The sequence below is a fragment of the Heptranchias perlo genome, chromosome 11 (genome assembly GCF_035084215.1).
Source record: "Heptranchias perlo isolate sHepPer1 chromosome 11, sHepPer1.hap1, whole genome shotgun sequence".
NCBI lineage: Eukaryota > Metazoa > Chordata > Chondrichthyes > Hexanchiformes > Hexanchidae > Heptranchias > Heptranchias perlo.
Window position 1 is genome coordinate 56548281 of NC_090335.1, and position 13896 is coordinate 56562176.

The 13896-nt window shown below is 42.9% G+C and overlaps 1 protein-coding gene across 1 annotated transcript in view; it reads left to right on the forward strand.

Moving 5' to 3' along the window:
• Positions 1-13229, forward strand: part of LOC137326842 (target of Nesh-SH3-like) — a 75682-nt gene extending 62453 nt beyond the window's left edge. The window contains exons 9-13 of the mRNA XM_067992223.1: positions 2704-2760; positions 3634-3726; positions 9390-9458; positions 12779-12853; positions 13192-13229. Of these exons, the coding sequence (XP_067848324.1) occupies positions 2704-2760; positions 3634-3726; positions 9390-9458; positions 12779-12853; positions 13192-13229 (332 nt within the window). The remainder of the gene's footprint in view (positions 1-2703; positions 2761-3633; positions 3727-9389; positions 9459-12778; positions 12854-13191) is intronic.
• The last annotated feature ends 667 nt before the right edge of the window (positions 13230-13896 follow it).

The following is a 13896-nucleotide window of genomic DNA, read 5'->3' on the forward strand; positions in this document are numbered from 1 at the left end:
TGATAGAGAGGCAAAGTTTCATTACATTCCTGCTCTAGGGGATTTCAGCTCTCACATTATTTCTCAGTTTTACAAATACTGCCATTGGTAACACACTGCATTGCTGAGAAACTCAATTAAAAGAAATTTGATGTCACTTACAACTTCTGCCAAAGCCATATTCCAAGTCAATTACCTGTAAATATGCAATCTATATTATTAACGGTGCCAATGTCATAAAATCTGTCTTAATAGGTCTCTTACTGAAAGTGTCATGATGAAAATATTAAACCCCTGAATATGTATCATTTTTTTTTGAAAAAATATACTTTATTCATAAAATTTGCAGCAATACATACAATACAGTTGTCATATCACATTCCAAACGTACACAATACAGATCATACAATTTGCAGGTTACATCAAGTACAGTTCAATGAACACATTGGACATAATTACAGTTCATGACACTCTGGGGTGCCTCATTGCATTACACTCAATACAGATTATTGATAACAGGTACGTTACAGATTCTTTACAGGTTCATTACAGATTCTTTATAGTCACATTACATCAATTTGAATTTTACTTTCTGCCCGAGGGGGTTTTTCCCTGATTGCAGCCCCTCGGTTTACAATGGCAGGAAGGCTCTAAACGGTTGCCTTTCCCCACAGAGCCTTTGCGGCGGCTGCACCCATCCTCAGTGCATCCCTCAGCACGTAGTCCTGGACCTTGGAATGTGCCAGTCTGCAACACTTGGTCGAGGACAGCTCCTTGCACTGGAAGACCAGCAAGTTTCGGGCAGACCAAAGGGCGTCTTTCACCGAGTTGATGGCATTCCAGCAGCAGTTGATGTCCGTCTCAGTGTGCGTCCCCAGGAACAGCCCATAGAGCACAGAATCCTGTGTTACAGAACTGCTCGGGACGAACCTGGACAGATACCACTGCATCTCTCTCCAGACCTTCTTTGCAAAGGCACATTCCAGAAGGAGATGGGTGACGGTCTCGTCTCCACCGCAGCCTCCTCTGGGACAGCGCACGGTGGCGCTGAGAGTCCGGGAGTGCATGAAGGATCTGATGGGAAGGGCCCTTCTCACCACCAGCCAAGCTAGGTCTTGGTGCTTGTTTGAAAGCTCTGGCGATAAGGCGTTCTGCCAAATGACACTGCTCGGGGAACCAACCGACAGGATCCACCATCTCCTTTTCCCTCAGGGTCTCGAGGACGTTACGTGCGGACCACTTGCTGATCGCCTTGTGGTCAAAGGTGTTTTTCTGCACAAACTTTTCCACGAACGACAGGTAGGGCAGAACGGTCCAACTGGATGGAGCGTTCCGTGGCAGCGTGGCCAGGCCCATCCTTCTCAACACCGGGGACAGGTAGAACCTCAGCACGTAGTGACACTTTGTGTTTGCGTACCGAGGCTCTATGCACAGCTTGATGTAGCCGCACACAAAGGTGGCCATCAGGATGAGGGCTACGTTGGGCACGCCTTTCCCCCCTTTCTCTGGAGATTTGTACATCGTGACCCTGCGGACACAATCCATTTTTGATCTCCAGACAAAGCGGAGGATGGCTCGGGTGACTGTCGCGGCGCATGAGCGAGGTATGGGCCAGACCTGCGCCACGTACAGCAACACCGAGAGCACCGCGCACCTGATGACCAGGTTCTTGCCCACGATCGAGAGGGATCGTCGATCCCACAGTCCCAGTTTCTGCTTAACCTTGGAAATACGCTCCTCCCAGTTTTTGGTGCACGCCCCGGCCCCCCCGAACCAGATCCCCAGCACCTTCAGGTAATCCGACCTGACGGTGAAGGGGACAAAGGATCGGTCGGTCCAGTTCCCAAAGAACATGGCCTCGCTCTTGCTACGATTTACCCTGGCCCCCGAGGCCAGTTCGAACTGGTCGCAGATGCTCATCAATCTGCGGACCGACAGCTGATCCGAGCAAAAGACAGCGACGTCGTCCATGTACAGGGAGGCCTTGACCTGAGTGCCTCCGCTGCCTGGGATCGTCACCCCTCTTATGCCCACATCCGTCCTGATGGACTCGGCAAAGGGCTCAATGCCACACACGAACAAGACGGAGGAGAGAGGACAGCCCTGCCTGACTCCAGAATATGTATCTTTCATGCTATTATCACATTTATAGCACTCCTCCTGATTACAGCTAGTTGCTCTGCTAAAGTCATGGGTTGAATCTCAGCCACGCTCCTCACAGTTTCTGCTGAATTTATGATATCATTTGGTGGAATATTTTGCATAAAAAGAACATAATTTTGCTAGTAAAATTTTAAGTGCACATTCAAAATGTAAAATCTTTCACGCTTGAAGGGACATTGCCACTTCTTTAGAAAGTTTTCAGGCCAGCTCAGATCCTGACAAAGACAAGAGGTCCCTGATTCAGAAACTCAGCTGTAAATGCTGCCTTACAATATCTGCCACAGCATGAGCTTTTGCACACAGATTTTCCTTTGCCCCTTAGCTTTGAGTTTTCTTTTTATATAATAAAAACTTACTTCAAAGACATTACAGTATCGCTCTTCGCTGTTAGTTAACCAGGTAGATCATCTAACAAGACAATTTACTAGATGACAGTGGCCCTTTGATACAGAACCTTTTTGCTGTCAGAATTAATATTTCACTTAGAAATCATTTTTAATTAGAAACAATCTTTCACAGGATAATGTAGATTATTTATTGTTTTTATGTTGTTTGCTACAGAACGCACTCCCGATCAGTTGCGTGACAAGGAAGACATAAATAAATTGAAAAATACAGGTAAGAGGAATAGGTTGTAAAACTGTCTATTCGCCTCTGGAACCAGCAGCCAGACCAGACATATAAAGAGTAAATTTATGAGTTTGCACTGCAACATGGATTCTTGCTTATTAGGAGCGTATCTTGGGAATTTGGCCATGTATCCCCTGTGATGGTATGTTCATTAATTTAAATGAACCAAAAGTTAAGGGGGGAAGCATAAGTCCAAATCATAAGCATCTCTATTGAGATAACTTAAAACTGAAATTTCCATTAACATGACGGCCTCACTCAAAGCTAGTGAGCATAGGCAGTTTCAGAAATGGAAAAATTAAACACCCTGGCAGAGGAAAGATGCTGTTCTGAGACTGGGATTTAGCCACATTGCCAAGGAAAAGATCAGCATTTTATCTGACCTGCGCTATAAATAAATTGCCAGGAAGCACTTAATGTTGTCACTACGTGCAGAGTAGAGATGTTCCATTCCCCAGTTCATTGCTCACCTCAGTGAATACCAATACAAGAAAAGGTTCTGTTTAATTATAAATTTGAACAGGAGAGTTAGCTTGAATAACTTAAAGGTGAAGGAATGAAGGAATTAAGAAAACTGTAGTGATAATTGACACAAGTTGCTGTTTGGATTTTGTCCTTTGATTTTAGACTGTGGGACAATCACAACTTAATTATTTAATTATGTCAGCTTATAGGACTGGTACCAGATGACTTTATCATGAATATCAACTTTACAAAGCTATGAGATTTTCTGACAACAGTTTGTTCATGTCGCTGGTTAATAATGAATATTCAAGTAACTCTAAAGCAACTGCAGCTGGGCTTTAACAATGATATTGTTGCTTCTGTAACTTGTCATCTTATTTCTGTAATACTTTACAGAGACTTCAAATACTGTTTCTAAACCATCATTGAAAAACAGCAAGACAAAAAAAGAAAAAGAGAAAGCAGCAGTGAAACCGTTAACAACAAAAGGTAACATTCTGACCTCTCAAGTACTCTGATGAACATCCTTAATACACAGCTAATGGAAACAAATGCATGCCTGATTAGAAGTAATGTGCTGCTTTTCTAAAACTTTGCTTTGGTAAAATTTGGTTCAGAAGCAATGTTTAATCAAGCAATGCCAGTCCACTCTGGGGTCTTCCTCTTTACTTTGGCTCAGTAAACTTCTCACCCCTATAAGTTGTAACGGGGGACATTCGTGACCTGACACTAAATAATGTGACATCAGCTTAAGTGTTCCAAAATATGGTGAGTGTCAACGCCTTCAAGTTATTGTAGAAAATAGGTGTAAACAATTTTACAACACCAAGTTATAGTCCAGCAATTTTATTTTAAATTCACAAGCTTTCGGAGGCTACCTCCTTCCTCAGGTGAACGATGTGGAAAATGTGGAAAATGTGGAAAAAAATAGGTACACTAGTTACTAATTATTCATTGTATCGTTTATTCACTTCGTTTACTCATTGTATCTTGTTTACTCATTGTATCTTGTTTACTCATTGCATCTACACACTATATATCAAATGCGTCATTTAAAAGTGAAAAAAGTTTTGTTACTAAACATATAAAAGTAATATGTAGACAGTAAAATGGTCTGTGAGTATCAATCCCTCGTCATGCAAGGTATAGTAGTTGTATGGATGCTGCGGGGGAACACTTAAAGACTTGTCTTGCCAGATGTACTGGAAAAAGGTTTCTGTTTCAGGTCTATAGCTCTAAATTTTTTTACAATTTAGTCTCAAAACTATGAGTATACTTTTTGATATAATGGAAAAGTGTGTTATTAGCTTTAATAATGGTTATATACATTGTTTTGGGGCTAAGTTCACAAAATGCTGAACATAAAAATTAGCATATTTTGAACCTGTTCTGAAACTGTAACATGAATGCTGGCCGCTATAATTTTCAGAATGATGCAATTAGTTATGTCATAGAGTCATAGAGTTATACAGCACGGATAGAGGCCCTTCGGCCCATCGTGTCCGCGCCGGCCATCAGCCCTGTCTACTCTAATCCCATATTCCAGCATTTGGTCCGTAGCCTTGTATGCTATAGCATTTCAAGTGCTCATCCAAATGCTTCTTGAATGTTGTGAGGGTTCCTGACTCCACAACCCTTTCAGGCAGTGAGTTCCAGACTCCAACCACCCTCTGGGTGAAAAAGTTCTTTCTCAAATCCCCTCTAAACCTCCCGCCTTTTACCTTGAATCTATGTCCCCTTGTTATAGTACCCTCAACGAAGGGAAAAAGCTCCTCAGTATCCATCCTATCTGTGCCCCTCATAATTTTGTACACCTCAATCATGTCCCCCCTCAGCCTCCTCTGCTCAAGGAAAACAAACCCAATCTTCCCAGTCTCTCTTCATAGCTGAAGCGCTCCAGCCCTGGTAACATCCTGGTGAATCTCCTCTGCACCCTCTCCAAAGCGATCACATCCTTCCTGTAGTGTGGCGACCAGAACTGCACACAGTACTCCAGCTCTGGCCTAACCAGTGTTTTATACAGCTCCATCATAACCTCCCTGCTCTTATATTCTATGCCTCGGCTAATAAAGGCAAGTATCCCATATGCCTTCTTTACCACCTTATCTACCTGTTCCGCCGCCTTCAGGGATCTGTGAACTTGCACACCAAGATCCCTCTGACCCTCTGTCTTGCCTAGGGTCCTCCCATTCATTGTGTATTCCCTTGCCTTGTTAGTCCCTCCAAAGTGCATCACCTCGCACTTTTCCGGGTTAAATTCCATTTGCCACTGTTCCGCCCATCTGACCAACCCATCTATATCGTCCTGCAGACTGAGGCTATCCTCCTCGCTATTTACCACCCTACCAATTTTTGTATCATCAGCGAACTTACTGATCATACCTTTTACATTCATATCCAAGTCATTAATGTAGACCACAAACAGCAAGGGACCCAGCACCGATCCCTGTGGTACCCCACTGGCCACAGGCTTCCAGTCACAAAAACAACCTTCGACCATCACCCTCTGCCTTCTGCCACTAAGCCAGTTTTGTATCCAAAGTGCCAAGGCACCCTGGATTCCATGGGCTCGTACCTTCTTGACCAGTCTCCTGTGGGGGACTTTATCGAAGGCCTTACTGAAATCCATGTATACCACATCCACTGCGTTACCCTCATCCACACGCCTAGTCACCCCCTCAAAAAATTCAATCAAATTAGTCAGACATGATCTTCCCTTGACAAAGCCATGTTGACTATCCCTGATTAATCCTTGCTTCTCCAAGTGGAGACTAATTTTGTCCTTCAGAATTTTTTCCAATAATTTTCCTACCACTGATGTTAGGCTCACTGGCCTGTAGTTCCCCGGTTTTTCCCTACTCCCCTTCTTGAATAATGGTATTACATTAGCGGTTCTCCAGTCCTGTGGCCAGAGAGGTTCTGAATATATGTGTCAGAGCCCCCGCAATCTCCTCCTTTGCCTCACACAGTAGCCTGGGATACATTTCGTCCGGGCCTGGGGATTTATCCATTTTTAGGCCTGCTAAAACCGCCAATATCTCCTCCCGCTCGATGTTAATATGTTCGAGTATATCACAGTCCCCCTGCCGTATTTCTATGTCTACATCGTCCTTCTCCATAGTGAAAACAGATGCAAAAAATTCATTTAGAACCACAAAAGCACATCAAATCACGATTATTTGTCCAGAATCATGTCATATGATTCTGGACAAATAATCGTGATTTGATGTGCTTTTGTGAGATTTCATGCATGATCATATATATATGTAGAGGCATTGATGTGTTTTACATAAAAATATACATATAGAGAAATTAAATATTGCTTATTGAATATAGATGTGTCTTTTAAAGCTGCTCAGATTTGAAATGATACAATCCAAAGCTTTAAGTATCCAGAGTTTACATGTATTATTCCAAGTGGTGGAAAATTTGGTAACCATTTTAAGCATTTAAGTCAGTAAGTAAGGCCACTGCTACATCCGGTACTGATGCATACATACTGGGGTGGAATTTCCTGTGTATTTGCACCCAGAGACATGTGTAATCGGGGTGTAAAGCAAATACCTGGCGTGAAAGATCAAGGAAACACGGACGCAAGTGTGTAATGCATGTAATCACACTACACCTAAATTCCCTTGCTCTTTTACACCCATCTATCGATCTCTGTCCTCGAACGTATCGTGGCTCATTTTAACAGGTCTGCCCCCATGCTAAACAGCCGTACGTGCAAATTTCCTGCAATTACACTGGTTCAGAACAGGTGTAAAATTAAGCCCAGAATTTTAGGCGCGGCAGGAAACAAAGGCATTTTTTTGTTTCGTTATTTTTTATTGCTCCTCATTGAGAGCTGCACTGTAATTTCTGTTTCTTTGAATGCATTTTTACGGAATCAATATAAGCCACATTAAAAATTGAAAAGCTTCCATATTCTTAAACATGTAGTACCTAAAGTGCTTGTGTAGTAGTTAGATAGCTTGAAGCTTTTAATTTTCATACTTAAAAAAGGAATATATGTTTGAGTTTGGTACTTTCCTCGGTTTACACTGATTTCCGCTGGTATACTCCCATTTTTACATTCCGGCATATGTTAATGAGATTGTTAGGAAATTTGGGTGTAAATAGGCATTGGCAAAATGGGCGGACGAAAGGGCGTAATTTCGGGTGTAACTTCCTGATTACACCCCTACAGGAAATTCCACCCCAGTGTTTTTTATGGTCAGTACATATCATTCCAAACGGCTTCATAAACTTCGTAAACTCTACATGCGTTACCATGGGAGTGAATGTGCGTAGTAGGGGTTCTCCCATTCGTCTGCTGTAACTGCTTTCCGTGGCATTCTGCTGAAGTTACAGCGGACACGCAGCAGAGCCCCCCCCCCCAGCGGAATTTCATCCCCTATGTGAAGTGTGAACAAGTTTGCTTGCATGAAATGTCAGAGTACAGGTCAGTACAAGTGTCTACACATTTTTCATTCCATATGCTATATCAAACATAGAGAATAAGTGATTAAAAGGCACTGTACTGGAGCATACATTGAATGGTGCCTTTGTTTAATTCTGGATTCATTTTTGAGCTAATACTGATTGCCAGTGCAAACTTTTGCCAAAGCAAGTGTTGATGTATAATAATGCTTACACTGTAATGTTAAATTTTACTTAGAAATTCTTGTCAATTTTCTTGCCAAATTTCTCTGCCTCCCTCCCTCCATTTTCCTGAAGGCCTTAAATCTTTTCTGGGATGCGGTTCCACGGATACCATTTGTCCTCTGTTATTGCCTCCAAGTGATCGTTATGTGTGAGGCATGACACTAAGTGTCATGAGTCTATTCAGTCACAGGAGATATTACAGTCGAGCCAGATCCTGTCCCGACCTGATGTCTACCAATGTATGCTGCAGGAGGGCTGCTAGATACCGATCAAGAATGGGATCCCTGGACAATTTTTGTCTTCTTATTCCAGGATAGCTGATACTACTTGTAGCAATTATGTAGCCATTCCAGCTGAGGATAATCAATTCAGCATAGACTAGGGATCAAACCTGGGACCTTCTTGGTGTATATGATTTAGCCAATTTAGCATCCACAGGCAGTTCACCCATTTTTAGAAAATGAATTTTGGGCCACATGAAAGCTAAGTCCCGAGAGGGAGGGATGGCAATCGGGATACTGTGGAGTTAAGCGAGCACTCCTGCTTCTCCTGTCTCCACAGCAACTATTTTTGAAAAAACTTTTAACAGCGCCTGCTTTGTTCATCCCTACCTAATTTCGGCAAGAGGGCCTAAAATAGTCATTAGGCCCCTCAATTACATGTACAAGGAACTTAACGCCTGATTCAGGCGGCCACCTCGGACGCATGAAAAGTGGCCCCACTCAATATTGGGTCAGACACCTTTCAGGCATACTTGGTCCCCAAAATTGGCCCTCGTTGCGCCCCTTTTACGCCTTCACTGAAGAACAGCAGTGGCTATCTGGTCAAGATTATTGTACACTTGGAGTTTTAATCTCTATGTTATATAACATATTTTTAAAATCAGTACTCTAACTTAATGTCTTTCTGTTCAGTAATTCAATTAGTCCATGTATTGCGCCTTGTATAAACTGCATTAAATCTTATGGGAAATGAGTTTCGTCAATACATAGTGCCTCATGTATGCTTGCATGAAGTGCAACATGGATGAAGTATAATCTAGGTGTTAATGTAATTTATATTGTCTTGTAAATAGAAAATCTCTTGCATAGAATTCAATTACACTTTTGTGAAGCAGATGTTGCCTAGCCAATAGATGACGTTTAGAATTTATTTTGCTTGCATGAAGTTTTTGGGAGTTTTGTCTTCACTGGAAAAAGAATTCCGCTCCCAATTCAATCTGTTTTTTTTTGTTGTGAAGGCATTAAACTCTTATAAGCCCTTTGTACAATGGTCCTGAAATTCTGTGGGTGTTGTTCCAGTCTCCTGTTGTAAAACCATGCGAGGACTAATGGAAACCCGGATGCCAAGTTTCCTCCATTTTTTATGGGGGGTTCTGCTGGTCTTCTGCCAGAGTTATGGTGGGACATCAGAACAAGCCTCCACAGAATTTCAGGGCCAATCTATTTTTAAGGAAGTAGAATCATAGCTATCTTTTTAATCCTGTACTCTATTATAAATTACAGAATCCAAGCTACCATCCTCAGTCAATCCATCGTTCCCATCAAAAGTTGTGTCTAAACCTGATGCAGCAGGCAAGTTCATAAGTATTTTTCAAATGTTTAACACAGATGTGAATATTTTCCATCAGGATTATGGCTCAAAGTGCATATACTGTTGTTCATTATATATGCATACATGTACGGACATGGATTCAAATAAAATTCTGAAGAATTTCTTCCAATATTTGGAATTTCTCCAAATCATTATATGGACATTTTAATTTGAAGTGATCTGTCCTTTTATGACTTCAGAATATGAACTGCTGCTTAAAAGAACATTCAATGATTTTCCTCATGGGAGAAAACACAGAAAATATACAAAAACATATTTTTAAGCACAAACCTCTGCAACAGAGCCATTGTCTGTGTTCCTTATTAACCTCATTCCAGAAGCCCTCATGTGAAATGGTACAATTTATTTGAACTCTTTAATATGTGCAATGTAAAGCTTTAGATGCTCTTTAACCTTTGGCTGTGTAGCATGGACATGACTATGTGGTTATGTTTGGATCTTGCCAAAAGAAATTAATCATTGTCTTTATGTGACATTTATTAACTTGCCAGAGCATTAGACCTCATTGTATTAATTGAGTGAATTGATCTCATTCTAAACATTGACTGTGAATGTTAAGGGCAAGAATAGTTTTGCTGCATCTCTGCAGTAAATAAAACACGTGGCAGTTAGATGCTTGCATGAAGTGATTAGTGCAGCCAACAGTACTTGGCAGAAGATATTTTCTGTTTCTTAATTGTCGTGAAATCGTAACTGTTCTTTATCCTCGTACTTACAATGTCACCACAAATAGCTAACAAATGAAATGTTCCCTAACTGCTCCTTCTGTGGATATATTTTTCAGTGTGCTTTTTGGAAACATATTCTCTAGTCAGTCCACTATTGATGTTTGCATGAAGTTCATTTTCTGGTCAGCACACGATGCTTTATGTCAATAGTCAGCAACTTTTATTAAGCATATTGTTTGGTTATGGCCTTCCCAACTCACCAAGGGAAAAGGGATATGGAGTGCCACCTTGCACAGATCTTGGGCTCAATTTTCAAATGGAAGTCCGGATGCATTGAGGGGTGGGGGGGGGCAACGAAAATCGGGAAAATCCGGAGCGGGTAAGGAAGCCGACTCCAACCCGCCGACTTCCACGTTTCACACCTGTGTACGCGCACGCTTCAGAAATCCGGAAGTCCCTGATATTTAAAGCAGTCATTAAGATAGTTAAAATTGTTAAAGTACTTAATTTTATGGTGATTGAGGCAGGGAAAGTATTTTCATTTCGCCTCAGCGTGATTCCCGTGCTGTGTGAAACACTCCATGTTGAAGGAGTCGTGTTTCAGCTGGCAGCCATTTGGATATTTAAATCCCTGTTTGACAGACGGGGATAAAAGGTGAGTTATTACAGCAGAGGAATCAGTTTTCTCAGACAAACTTTTGGCTGGGAGATCTTTGTCTTTAGACTGAGAATTCTTGGTTTCGACTCAGAATTGTTCAGTTTACACATATTGATCAACTTTCCGAACCCCCTCAAACTGACACCATCAGGATGGGGGGCGTGATGGCTCCTGTACCTGTGCCACCTTCCACTCATGCAGGAGTTGGACTCCTCCATCCTCTGCGTTATTGTGGAGAGTTTAAAGGATGGCTCCCGGGGTTCAGCATCTGCGTCCAGCTGAGCAGAGCCTGGAGATGGGTGCTCCCACTGACGCGGAATCTCCACAGCTATCCCTGCCACCAGTGTCTGCTCGTGCTCACTTGTGTGTGGTGAATCACCAGGTGCCAACCCAACTAACTGACTACTAAGACCCACTGAGGTGTGAGTATCTGCGCTGGTGGATGGCTCGCTAAGATGTGACAGTGCACCCTCAGAGGCCGGGACCTCCTCTGAGTAATCGCCCTCTCCAGTCACTGCAGTCGTTGAACAGCCTGTAAGAGAACAGAAGGCAATATTAAGCATCATCACAGATGTGTCATGTTGCGATGAGCATACTGAGGGATTCAACGTGCCAATTATTGTTAACATCTATTCATGTGTGTGATGAATGTTAAAGTTATGTCACCCGACGTTTGTGGAGTGCCAGTCTCGGCATCCCCAACAGACAGGCACTCGACGGTGTGGCTGATCTGCAGCGCCTCCTGCTCCGCCTCTGTGAGGACCACTATTTGTTGTGGCCCCCCCTCCAGTCATCACCCTCTCGCATACATCTAACGCTCTCCTCCTAGAAGGGGAGAAAGTACAGACGTGTGAGTGAGTGATGGTGAAGTGGCCAGCCGACGAATGCATTGCTTTGGGTGAGGCTGACCATGAAAGAGTTGCATCAGATGGTGAGTATGAGACAGAGACATCACATTGGATGAGGATTGGGGTGAGTGGTAGTAGTGGGGTGACAGATGAGGTGAGGAAGTGCTGAGAAAGTGAAGGTAAGTTGAGGATGAGCCTTAAGTGGGTGTGAGGAGTGATGCGATGGAGTAGTCTTGGCAGTGCAGAATGAGTTGGGGTGGGGGGTTGATGTGCACCACAGAATGCTGGAGAATCAGTAAGTGTACTCACTTTTGCTGACCTAGTTAGGTCATTGAAATGCTTCCTGCAGTGGACTCAAGTGCAGCAGATGTCGCAGCTGCTGGTGGCCTCATCTGCCATCTTGAGCCAGGCCTTCTTGGTGGCAGAAACAGGGTACTTCCTCCTGTCAGCCGGGTAAAATAGTTCCCTCCTCCTCATCATCCCGGCCAGTAGCACCTGAAGTGAGGCATCATTAAATCTTGGAGCAGCCTTGCCCCTGTGCTGCTCCATTGTTCCTTTTTGGTCTTTATGCCAGCAAAAGCCATTGGAGCAATGTCCCTTTAAATACAGACGCTCCAGCTGACAGCCCGTCATGCGGGTGTGCAGTCCACTGTGCAGCTTTCGGACGGCAAACCCGGAAGCCACGTTAAAGGCCACTAATTAACTCGCGATCGCGTGGGGAATGGTAAGATTTTATTATTCGGGTTTGCCGCGCTCCCATTGACCTTCCCCCCCCAACCGCTGCTGCCATCCCGCCGTCCTTTTAAAATTGAGCCCCTTGTATTTCCTGTGTGTAATGTTATATGGCTTTGTACAGTAACATGGCTTGTATGCAATATGAGTTTGCTTTTGTTATCCGTGTGTTTCGTGATTGGATTGCCATGATTTCTTTGATGATAACCAGAGGTTCTGTTCGAATTTGTTATGGCCAAGCAGTGAGAATATGCATCTGTTACTGTCAGACTTAAGTTATCACACATGTGGAGGAGCCACCAGCATTCTAAACAATGCTGCTTCATAATTGGTGTCTCGTATAACTTTATGCTTTTTTTTGAAAAACATTACAGAAATTCAGATACCAGTTTCCCTCACTCCAAGCACAACTTCTGAACTTGGTACCATGGATAAGCAGCAATCCACAGGTAGTCTCACTAATTGGAACAGCATAGGGGTGTGTTATTTCATTAAAGATGATGTGCATTGTCGTCCTGCATTATGTCTATAAATACATGTCATCAATGTCACCAGTCCTAATGCTTTTGCATGGCTGAAGGATTGAGATCTGACACACTGAATTTAGAAGTGTAAAATTTATTGCTTGGTACTTATTTCAATACGAACCAACAGACCAGGGTGCTTTTGCAAGCCAAATTATCTGTTCAGTATCCATGTTCAAGATTAATTAGATGTGATACTTTTCACCTTTTTTTTGCGGGTGAAAACTGTCCTTTTTTCAAGTTACTTTTGCTGGTATCCTCAGGCCATGCACTAACTGTAGCTGAGAGGATGGATGAGTAATCTGTAACAAGGCGTCCATAGGTGCTGTTTTGGATCGACTGCAGGGAGGTGTGAGAGAATGATCTAGTGATGATTTTTTCCCCTTAGTTTTCCCTCCTTGAGGAGCCTCGCCCATACTCATTATTTCCATAGAAACTCAACTAGGATCAGAAACTCAGCAGTGTGGAGGATCACACATTTGAACCCACATCTCACCGTCCCATGATGCTGCATGTTGGTGCTTTAAAGTATTAAGTTCATGAAGAATCAGGTCCTGTTTACAAAATTGTAGCTGTCCACTTGCATGAAGTGCATTACGACTCATGAATTACAATATTTTGCATGGAACTAAAATCAGAATGTTTTTGTTAAGCGCATGGTCTGATTTGTAAACTGCAACTTGATTGGTATATATCAGAATACTCTACAACTTGACCAATATTACGCTCGTCAATACATGGGGCTCAATTTTAAAATGAAAGTCCGGGTGCGTTGGGGGCAGGGGGGGCAAAGAAAATCGGAGAAATATGGAGCGGGCTGGATTCCTGGATCCAACCCGCTGAAGAATGTGTACAACCCAGAGTCATCTGGGTGCGCGCACAATTCCCAACCCGGAGGTCCCGCTGGCAATTAAAGCCAGCGGGACGATATTTAAACAAGCAAATGTACCTCATTGAGGTACTTAAGG